This window comes from Malus domestica, chromosome 13 (assembly GCF_042453785.1).
Source record: "Malus domestica chromosome 13, GDT2T_hap1".
NCBI lineage: Eukaryota > Viridiplantae > Streptophyta > Magnoliopsida > Rosales > Rosaceae > Malus > Malus domestica.
Genome location: NC_091673.1, coordinates 13879299 through 13891107, shown reverse-complemented (window position 1 = coordinate 13891107; position 11809 = coordinate 13879299). Strand labels below are relative to the sequence as shown.

At 34.8% G+C, this 11809-nt stretch overlaps 1 protein-coding gene across 1 annotated transcript; it reads left to right on the top strand.

The window, feature by feature from the left end:
- The first annotated feature begins 4220 nt into the window (after positions 1-4220).
- LOC103452995 (uncharacterized) lies at positions 4221-7205 on the top strand. The gene is made up of 9 exons (XM_008392522.4): positions 4221-4486; positions 4596-4699; positions 4797-4969; positions 5250-5343; positions 5543-5653; positions 5770-5859; positions 5993-6078; positions 6591-6655; positions 6754-7205. The coding sequence occupies exons 1-9, from the start codon at positions 4297-4299 to the stop codon at positions 6858-6860; spliced, it is 1020 nt and encodes a 339-aa protein (XP_008390744.2). The 5' UTR covers positions 4221-4296; the 3' UTR covers positions 6861-7205.
- Positions 7206-11809: the final 4604 nt, after the last annotated feature.

Below are 11809 nucleotides of genomic sequence, written 5' to 3'. Positions count from 1 at the left end.
GAGTATGTAGAGCATGTTACAAAGAAGATGTTCATGATAGAGTGGGGCTAAGAAAGATGACGATTTTGTTTATTGGATTTTCTTCGTATTTGAATTGATGAGAAGTGATTCTCACACTTTTTTTTTACTTAAAGGTGAAAAGGGAATGCAGAAATTACTCCACTAAATATGGTACTGATAACAAACTGACGTCAAATTGTAGTTTAATCAAGGCTTATTACATATGATTAGTATTTCTAACTTTCATTTTAATTTTGAAAAAAAAATATTTTAATTAAAATTTTGTACTTTGCTTTAATTTTTGTATATATTTTTTTCATAAATTAAAGTATAGTTTAATTTAATTTGTTGGTGAAGTTGGACTTCAAAGATTTAGTAAAAGAGAATGTTAGAAAAGAGTAAAAGATCATGGATTCATGTGGATCCTCCTTTCAAATTTTATGCACTTTCTCTTTCTGTGTTTTTTGACCCTCTCTCTGTCTCTATCATCTCTCTCTCTCTCTCTCTCTCAATTTATCAGATCAATATATATCTCCTTCTGATGTATTTGGTAGCAAAATGTCTAAATTCTAGCCAATTTATGGGTTTTTTTTAAGGGAGTCTATATTCTTTGCTGGTTTATTGCAAACATTTATTTTTATACAAACGATATTAGAGAAAGGAATTCACACATATGACATCATGTTGAATTCGTTGTGTAAGGGTAAAGATTTGATCACTTGACCTGCACACTTAATGTCAAAATTTTGACGTATTAAACAACTCCTAACCTGAATGGTCTAAACATAAGATCAAGTTTCGAAAATATCTGATAAATATCTATATATAACAAATCATGTTTCATGTCAAGGTTAGCTAAATGTCATTTGTTGTAGTTTGGTGAGAAGGTGCGATGGGTTCCACATGAATGTCCCATGTTGATTGAACTCTCTTGCCAAATATTCAAATGCTCTTCATGGAGATACGTATAAAAATGCTCATCTAATTTGTTTGAGATTGATTAGGTAAAAATGTACTCCCTTTTATTGTGTTATTTTTTTTGTCCAAACGGGGAATTCAGGGCTCGTTAAAAGTGTTTTTAAAACGATTGAAAAATGTTTTTGGTGAAAGTTTTTTAAACTTATCCTCAGTAAAATCTAAGTGGATCCCAGAAAAAACATTTTAAGTGTATCTTGCAAGAAACACATATACTATGCTTCTTTCAAAAACACACATTATGTGCTTGTGTAATCCAAAATCAACTTCACCGAAATCGATTCTAAATGAATTGTTCTACACCAATAGTCACGTGTATGGTGAGTCCTCAAGACTTGCTTTATAGGCCAGTCTGCCTAGCAAACTCCTTGCCAATTTACAATTTATCTTTAGATTTTTTTTGTACAGTGAAGTTTACTAAAAGCTAAAAGAACTTGACGTACACACACAATTATTTAGTCCACCGTATTGCATGGGAATCTCGCTGCATGATATTATGATCCATCATTAATTATAATTAAGGAACAAGTATCCGCTACAAGGAGGAATTTTAAGGTAAATCAATTCAACCTAAAATATAAAATTAATAATACAGTCATGTGATTGTGTGACGAACACATTCATATATTTTACCAACTACAAGCCTTTTACAGAGTGTAGATAATACAACAATTTTCATTAACGTCACTCTTGTTATATGGTATGATATATACATTTTTCATTAAGACATTTGTATAATCTCACGTGATCTGTTAATATCAACAAAATCGACGATTCACATTAAAAAATGTAAATTAATAATTTTATGTGAACGTGACAATTTGATCGTCAAACCCAAGTTTTTGCATTGATCATGTTTTTTTTTTTTCCTTTAAAAAAAAAAAAAACTAGCTGGTGGCTTGGTCACGGCAATCCACCATTTTGAGGTCGGAAAGACTCACAAAGGCATTCAACCTCCCTTAACCACCATCGTGCGATACACCAGTGCTAGTAATCGAACTCAAGATGTGCCGTGTGAAAGACAGACTTGGAATTCGTCCCCAACCACGAAGTCGCCACGTGGTGATTAAATTGATAATGTTTATATATGCAATTATGTAATTAAGATTATCTTATTTCGAAGGGAGGACAAGTAATTTGTATTTTCAAAGGAGTAAAACTAACTTCTAGTTTCAAAAGGAAGAGGGTTAGACAAGGACGTGCATGGAAAGAAGGTTGTTAAGGTAGGTAATAGGTGAACATATAATTATCCCTTTCAATGATGTTAACATTGAAGCAAGTTAGACGTAAACAAAACACAGGACAATAACGAGATTAATTGTTGCCAAAGAAACCTCATTTAACACCAAAGAAGAAACCTCATTTAACACCAAAGCCAAAACAACAGCATGAGTTTATTACGTAAAATAATGAGATTAGATGTTAATTATCGTTAGTAAACTTGAGGATTACGAAATTAACATCACAAGTCGTGCCAAAGTCTCCCCCCCCAACACCCCAAAATCACTTTTTGGAAATTTTCCACCTAATTAAATTGAGGTCATCGCTAGTCAGATTACTAATTTGTATTTTGAAGGGAGGACTAAATTCTATTTGCAGAGGAGAGTACAAGAGACATGGAAAGAAGGTTGTTAAGGTAGCTAGGTGTAGGATATCAAATCTTGACTTTGAAGCAGCTTATAGACCTACTCAAAAAATAGGACAATCACTAGAAAATTGTAGAAATTGTCTCTCAATTTTAACATAATTAGAGTAATGATCCCTCAACTAAAATTCATGGCTATTGGTTCCTTAACTCGTTAAAAAGTGTAGCTATAATCATTTTCGTCAACTCCATCATAATTTTCTGAAAATGAGTTATGTTAGAAAAAATCATTGCTACAATTTGGTAATTGAGAGACTATTACTCATATTGGGTTAAAGTTGATGAACCATTTCCCCAATTGGGTCAAAGTTGAGAGACGAAACTACAATTTTTTTCATTTGTATTTCTATATTTGCCACTTGATTCAACCTCACAATCGTGACACATGATTCATTTTGACGGAAGTTCTAACAGAGTTGACAAAAAAAAACATAATTGCACGTTATGATGAGTAAAGGTAGCAAGGATCATAGATTTTTGGTTGAGGTTACTCCAATTGAGTTAAAGTTAAAAAATCATTCCTACAATTTCCTCCAATATTAGTAAAGAAAAGATGCATATCAATTACTTAATATAACATTACGGCCAAAAAGAACTTGAGTAATTTTTCGATGTATCTAAAATATTATCATGTAGCGTTACAATTCCACTTAAATTATAAACGTGAATTTATTTTTTTATTAATATTCACACACATGGTTCCAGTTAACTTTGCCCGAATTTATTCTTGAGCTATGTAAAACAAAGACTTTTTTATTAACAAAAAATCTTGAACCAAAGTCTCCCTCCATAATCACCTTTTGAAATTTTCACCACAAGCACTCATCTGTGTCTCAATTGAATTGGTTGATTTATTTCTCAAAAGAAGATCCCAAGAAGTGACGGTTTGGATCATTGCAAGACAATGAACTCTTAACTAATCCTTATTTTATTCGGGCTCATATTCACCACTTAAGCTAACAACATATGCTCAAATAAGCTTTAACATTGTGTCAACTAATACTTAAATCTTCATTCAAGTCCCTATTAGGTCCTCAAGTTTGAAACCCTCCATTCAAGTTTGAACTCATACGAAGACATTTTTTGGGGTGATCGACTTTGTTTTGGTTTACCATTTGACCCTAAGGTTAAAAGTACGTTGTTGTTTAATGAGTAATAAACTGAAGCAAGATTAATATGTCATCAATGTGTGATGATATATATATTACATTTAAAAAAAACTTTATTATATAGTCTTGATTAAAAAATTTGGTAAATGAACAACTAGGAGTTAATTCAAATTTAGAAGGTTAAGCTAAAAAAATTAAGGCAAAAAATATTTGATTTCTAGCTTGGAAGTTTGAAGTTTTGACATGCACTCCATCTTAATCGAGCTTTGAACGTGACGGCAAACACTAACACCAAGAACCAAGTGCCACGTTCCCAATTAAACAAAGATCAAACGACGTCGTTTGTGGGTCCCGGTCGACTAACCCATCCCACCTACCAAAAAACAAAACGATAGAGAACCATACCTCCCATACCGTCCGATGAAAAATCTCCCAAACCAACGGCCACGATCACCTCCTCTTCCACCACGTTGCGATCAGTGATTGGTGGTGAGAAATGCCGGATAACCCATCCACACCTCGGCTTGCATTATCAAATCCTCCGAGAAGCCTCCGAGCTGGAAGACGATGGGCACCATTGCTGGCATTATCCTCACAACAACTCCGTTGACAAGACCTCGAGGACTCGTCGGGAATTTCCCGAATCTTCACTGCCCTTCCCTCAAATTTTCCCAATTCAGAACCACCCCCCACACAGCCATGGCGGCCGCGCCTTTCCATGTCTCCGCCGCCGCATCGTCGCCGTCATCCGCCATTGGTATAATCTCACTTTACTTTCTACATTTTCCCCTAATTTCTTCCCAAGCTTGTGAATTTTCAGTAATTTTGTATTTGTTTATGGTAATTTTTTGATGGGTCGGAGCCAGGTGAAGAGAAGGGGGTAACTTCTTCTGGGAAGGTGGGAGCCGATGACCTGCTGATTGTGGGGCCGGGAGTTCTTGGGCGCTTGGTGGCACAAAAATGGCGGGAGGTACTGATCTCATTATCTTAGCCTATCCGTATGTGATTATTTCAGTGATTAAGTTAATTTAGTAATGAATTAGTGGGTTAAGTATTAATGTTTGTAGGAGCATCCTGGGTGTGAAATATATGGGCAAACAGTGACCGTTGATCACCACGAGGAGCTGAGTGAGGAGGGTATTAATCCATGTTTGAAGGGGACTAAAATGACCCACAAGTTTCCTTATGTCATCTTTTGTGCGCCACCATCGAGAACCTCAGACTACCCTGGTGATGTTAGGTGAGTAATTTTTCCAGTTCAAGCCTCACACCGTCAAGTTTTATTACCAATCGACACGTTTTAAGTATATATGTGTACTAGCCTGTTGCTTAAGTACAAGACATATCAGCTCGCATGACAGTGTGACGGTCTTACTAAACAATTGCTCGTGGAAGTGATACCTGGGTAGTGAGAGATTGGTTTTTTTTAATTATTAGTAAGTAGTAGAATAGCTTGTAATGCTGGAAATGGTTTATTTAGTGTAAGAGATTTGGTTTGGACTTTTTTTTTTAATAAGCAGAATGGCTGCATTGAACTGGAACGGTGAAGGTTCTTTTCTGTTTACATCAAGCTCTGCACCTTATGATTGCAACGACAATGGTCCATGTGACGAGGTAGACACTTATTTCTGGTGGTGTTGCCATTTCTTTACTTTCTTCTTTGGCACAGAGAGGTTTCCGTGTCTACATTATTGTACTCAATCTGCCAAGTTGCTTTAGCAATATTCTTTAAACTTGTTGGATTTCATAGTCATGTTGGAGTTGGAATTTGGAGTGTTCTCTTTTGTCATAGTGGTCGTATTCCTTTTTGCAGGACACTCCAGTAGTGCCAATAGGGAGGAGCCCCAGGACCGATGTCCTACTTAAAGCAGAAGAAGTTGTGCTGGAGTTTGGCGGTGTTGTTCTTAGATTGGCGGGGCTTTACATATCCTTTATGAAAGTTGAACTCTGAAAGATTACTTGTACCAAAAAGGAAAACATTTCAGGATTTGGGGGATTTTGGTATTTTTTATATTTGAAAGTGTCCTTAATTATGCCTACAAATCAGATAGAGGTGCACATGTTTATTGGTTAAAGAAGGGGATCGTAGAAGCTCGTCCAGATCATTTCCTGAATCTTATACATTATGAGGTGATAGAATCATCCTACTGTATTTGTGTATAATTTCTTTTCTATTTAAATTTGGTAGGAGTTCAAATCATGTTTTAGATGATTACACTTTGTCACTGTCAGTAATATATTTCCTGGTTCACTGCATTGCCAGGATGCAGCTTCCCTCTCTGTTGTAATCTTGAAGAAGAGAATACGTAACCAGATCTTCTTGGGTTGTGACAATCATCCATTGTCCAGGTGTTCTAATCTGAACATTGCATCTTTCAATATTGTTCAGTTGCATTGACTTTATCACATCGTCAACAGGATCAACTGTTGCTGGTCTTCTCTGTGTGTGTGTGAGGGCTACGATCAATTCACTTTTATTTTTAATTTTTTGAAGGATTACTCTGTTTTTGGGCTTAAACAATAACCCCTAAGTCAAAATCTTTTCCATATAATGGTTTTCTATATTGTATCTTTTTGAAGTCGGTACATATTATGTGCATGATTAAACTGCTAATCCAATGGTTGAGTCAAACCTAAAACTGGCAAGTTTTGCACTGATGTCAGTTGATCTTGTCCTACACTTGCCTGCAAAGCACCCAGTTGCACCAGTTGTACGTACGTACACGCGTGCGCGCAAACACACACACACTGACTGCTAGATCACAGTTGATACCCAGATACTGTCATTTTGTTATTTTCTTCTTAATTATCTACGTGAACTAGTGACACGAGCATTTGTGGGCATGCCAATATCTTTGCAGGCAAGAAGTGATGGACTTGGTTGCTAAAAGTGGGAAATTCTCGAACACGTTTGAGGCCTTTACGGGTAAGCTTCTTGCTAATATTCCATTAAGAATATAAAGGGGATTCCGGTTTTAGGATATTTTGAAATACACCTCACACCAATCGATGCTGTTTGTGCAGGAACCAGTGATCCCTTGGGTAAGAGATTAAACAACTCAAAAACTCGTCAGGAAATAGGGTGGGAGCCAAAGTACCCCAGTTTCGCACACTTCCTCGAGAGCATCTGAATTACTGCCAGCATCTATCCGCATTGTTGGGATCTGATTTAGTGTTGAGAAGCATTGGTTTAAGGCAACCCAAGGAACATTCGCCATGGAGCTGCCAAAGAAGGTCTTGCATTTTTTGTCTATTCTGGAAATACTTGGTACAGTGGGATTGCTTATGTAGATAACGTACAATTCTTAACGTCTTCAATCTGAATTATCCAACCATTGAAGCTGTTCGACGGGTTTGAACATTTAACTTTATGTATCTCTGTACAGGTAGCCGATGTATGCAATTGGTCTCAAGTTCTGCGTGGGACTTGAGTACATGCATCACCCTCCATTTATCTAAATTTTTTCTGTGTTTAATTTGCTGTTGCATAATATTTCATCTTCTCATGTTGAACTGGAACAGAACATGTTTCTTCTTGATTTTTGCACGAATACTCGATGGTCGATTGCAATGCGACTCAGATATGATAAATGCAAGTAGCAATCACCCACCTGCGTGCGGTGACTCCCGGAGTCCCGGCCCTTGATGCCCTCCCTCGTGAACGACTGTCCCAGGCACTGCTCTCGTTACAATGTGTGTTTGTTTCATGTCGTAGGTGACTTTCTACATGCTTCTTAGCACCATGAACCATCAGCGGTTACATCAGCATAATACAATAACATTATGCTAAACCGTTTATAATGATTTTTAGGGTTAACTCTTAAGTCATCTATGGAGCTTTTAATTTCTAAATCGACGCATTTTAGCCAAGTAAATTTACAGTTTAACTTGGTTAAGGGGGTTGATTTGAGAAATTAGAGCTCCAAAGACGGTGATTAGTTAAAACTAACGTTAGTATTTGTCCATTTCATCACTTAATTTTTGTAAAGTCATCACTTAATGCAAATGATCGAATTTATGTCTAATTTTTAAAATGTTAGGTAATTATTTGAAATGTTTTAAAAGGTTGAACTAATTTGAAATCACCCCAAAAGATTTGTTAGTTATCCGTACTTAACCCTAATTTTTAATTATTGCAATTCATGTAACAAGCAAGTTATATGCTTCTCTGATTTTGATTGAGACACGATCCCTTCTTCTGAGTGTGTTTTTCAGTTTTTCTGAGATTGCTTTACGTTAATTATTTTATTCTTAGGCTAATTACATGGATTAAAACGTTGCCCCTTATGATAATCACACTTTTATCTCTCAACTCCCCATTTTAACTCTCAACAGGAACATCAAGTGGTTCTTCGAGCAAATAGTAAATGCTACCAATATGTAAATTAAATCGAGCTCACCGACGAACAACTCCATTAGCTTGACAGCGAATGTGAGTAAAACAACTTCCTTTTGTAAATGAAACTTCCACATTTGCACCCACTAGCTGACCTAATTCACATTAATCTTGACTTTTATAACAAGTAATGACTTTTATAACAAGTAATGAGTGTGCAGAAGTTGGCAAAATGTATCATCAATTGGTTTAGTTTGGAAATTAATTATCAAAGAGTCTTAACTTACTCCTTCGAGGCAACGCATGATTAGAATATTCCAAATATACAAGAGAAATGTGACGGAGACTCTATCAAAAGTGGACTTTTCACGGACGTTCTGCCATTTCATGTTTTTGGCACAATGTTTTAAAATGTGGTACGAAAATTAACGCTAATCTATGAAGTGACAAAGAGTCGTGTAGAATCCCACTTTGAAAGATTCTTTTTAGCATTTCTCAATAGACAATTTATGTCAACTTGATTTCCTACTTTTATAAACGAGCACAAGTTGCGACACCAAATAAATCATCAAATTATTCATTCATTCATTCATTCCCCTCCCTCTCAAGTAATCTCATACTCCATTTCCAAAAGCTTTCAAGCTTTCAAGAACTTTTGCATTATATATAGCACATATTTATATAAAGTGATGGGGAAGTTTTGCTGCTTTGAATGCGATGAAGGTGGTCTTGATCTCACGGCAGTTCTGGTGGTGATTGTGGTAGCTCTTGTCATCATGACTGTTTTAGCTCCACAGCGGCGTGGCGCCGTGGTTGCCGTCTACCGCTGCTATTGAGTAGTTGACTTCTTTGAATGAGGGCCATGCCACACATATGTCAACCTCTCCTCTCCTCTCCTCTCTCAGAAATTTTCTCATTTTTGCTGCATTGAGGTGCATGTAATAAATCAAAAATCATGTTTTTAGTGAATCATAATAATTGTTTAAATTTTGCTGTAAAAATTATGTGATAAGTGATTGTGACAAGGTCTTGGAATTATGAGCTCTTTTCCAATTGTAACCACAGATAATAATCTTATAAATTTATGTTTATTCCTCTCTCTCTCTTTCATGTTTTAGGCCAATTAAGTTGCATCACTAGTTGATGTAGTTTACTTGGAATTTCACTTTCGTGGTCTTTCTATACTTTGTTGTATTTCGTATTTTGCTTTAGTTTTAATATGTCAACTAAGTTCGAGTTTCATCTATTTTTATGTCAACTAAGTTCGATTTTCATCTTTTTTTTTTCACATCTTCTCATTTGAAAAATTCAAGTTGGAAGGAATTTTTTTTCCTTGTTTAATAGATTTGGCCAACTTTGGTAATAAAATTACAAGGACCAAAGTGTTACAATAAAACTTACAAAATGAGGGGAAGTGAAAAATCCAAATAAATTACAAGAACTACTAGTGCAATTCAGTTTTTTAAAAAATTAAAAGAACTGTTTTGTTTATGCTTTCATGGACATATGTACAATCCCTAGCGCCAGTTCATCCAGCGTCACAATATTCAGAGTTTTTTTTTTTTTTTGATACATAAATTTTTTTAGTTTGGTTTTTTTGTTTTGCTGAATTTGGTTTTATTAAAAAACAAAACTTGGGACAACTACTTATCAGATATATATTAACCAAATGAATGACAAATTAGCTAATAGGAACATTAGTAAACACATCGATATTTATAAATAATATTATAAAAATAGAATTGTTATTGACATTCTAAGCGAGTTAGCATGCACTCTTTTCTAATAAAAAAAAATTAAAAAAGAAAGAAGTATATGAAGACTTTTTATAGTGTTAATAACAACTTTTTTTAAAAGAATTTCTTGAGAAAGAGGGGAAGATAAACAATCCCTATTTAAAGTCTCAATATTTCAAGTGGTTGTTTCAAAATTCTAATGGTTGGAAGATTTCCCACAAAGTTGTCCTAAGTTTGAAACTTTCCTTGGGTTTCCTTTGCCAGAGAAACTTCCTTAGTTGACTAACAAACTTGTGTCTTCAAGTCTTTTATTTTTAGGTAAGATTATGGAGACTACATTTGTAGATTAAATTTTGTAAACTAAATGATATGGAAGTTTTGATGATTGGATTATTAGTTAAGTATTGATTAACACGTTTATTTTTTTATTGGTGACATATCATTTAGTTTGCAAATTTAGTATTCCTAGCATTACTCGAATGTTAAACAAAAATAAAAGATCCATGTATGGAATGCATAAGTTAAGTTAGTCACATAACACAGAAATGTGAGTGGATTCAGTTGGTATACATTGATTGTATGACATTGACACTATAATAGAACCCACTTTTATTTAGAGTGTTAATATGTTCACCTCATAGTCTTATTTCTCCACTCATTTTAAAATTTTTCGTACCAAATTAAAATGTTCTCTTAAAAATTAAAAAGTTCTTCTAAAAATCAATCATCTTATATATTCATTGTAGTCAAAGAAAAAAAGGAATGGGAAAAAAAAAAAAACTTAAATGAGAAACGAATCAAACCTCCTCATTTTGTCTCTTCACCCCTCACCTCTTTCGAACTCTTTTGTCCCTTCCATCTTCTATATCTTCCGTCCACCTCACCTACCCCAAATTCTCTCTTCTTTTCTCCTACTTTTCAACCCTTGCTTCTGAATTGAAATTCAATAATAAATATGGATATGAATCTTAAATTCAGCTTTGGTATGGGGGAAAAAGAGATAGAGAGGAATAAAGAAAGGAGAAGAAAAAGAAAGGAAGGTGACTTTTCTTGCGGAAAAGAGAAAAGGAGTTGCCGTCGTCACGTATGGTGCCTGGTTGTGGTTGCTTTTGGCTGGGTTGGGGGTTGGGGATGCTTGTGGCTGTTCCCTTTTCTTAAAATCTCCAAGATTTATTATTCTTTATATTTATTTTATCTAGAACTTAAAAGTATTAAGGATATTTTAAGAATATAATTGGGTAAGAAGAGAGTGTTTAATTTTTTTAAACTTTTTATGGTGGATGAAAATATATCGTGGGAGGAGAAATAAAACTATAGAGTGGACATGGTAGCTTTCTTTATTTATTCCTTTGCAATGACCCAAACCAAACTGATTTTAATTGGAAGAGAAAATTTGGGTATGTATTTGGTGAATATTGCACTTATTATGCACCCTTATTGAGATTGCTGATAGCAATTTGAAGTGGAAAAAATGTACCCTTCCAAATCAGAGCTCAATCAGCAGCACAACTCGCTTGGCTTGCAAGCCTGCATAAAACTGGTCCTAGAAATTGAGGTTGTGTTCTGAATTTGATTGGCAATAAAGTGAGTAATCTAACCGTTTATAAAGATATCAAGGTTCTTTGTTTTTTTAATGTGGAATAACACTACCTCCTTACGTGCCCTCTCACATATGGTGACACTAAAGTCGTGCACATAAATAACACTCATCAGGTGCTGTGAGTACATGTGTTTATTGAGCTTTCATATGATGGAAATCCTATTTTGATACAACAAAGAAAAATTGTGGTTCTCCATAAAATTAACCAAAAAAAAAAAAAAAAAAAACTGAAATAATATGAGTGCAAATTTATTTTAGAGTACCCAAAAAGGCTTATTTAGTTTTTACGAAATAGTTTCATTTTTTTTTTCGTCTTGGAAATTTCTTCGCCTCGTACTAATTTTCCCCATCAACTTTCAATTCATGCCCATACCCCCTCAGTTGTTAGTTTTGTAAAATTTTTATTAA

Coding starts and splice junctions, on each gene's coding strand:
- LOC103452995 (XM_008392522.4), top strand. CDS start 4,297: ATGGGCACCATTGCTGGCATTATCCTCACAACAACTCCGTTGACAAGA. Junction 5,344..5,542: donor ACAATGGTCCATGTGACGAG/GTAGACACTTAT, acceptor TCCTTTTTGCAG/GACACTCCAGTAGTGCCAAT. Junction 5,860..5,992: donor TGAATCTTATACATTATGAG/GTGATAGAATCA, acceptor CTGCATTGCCAG/GATGCAGCTTCCCTCTCTGT.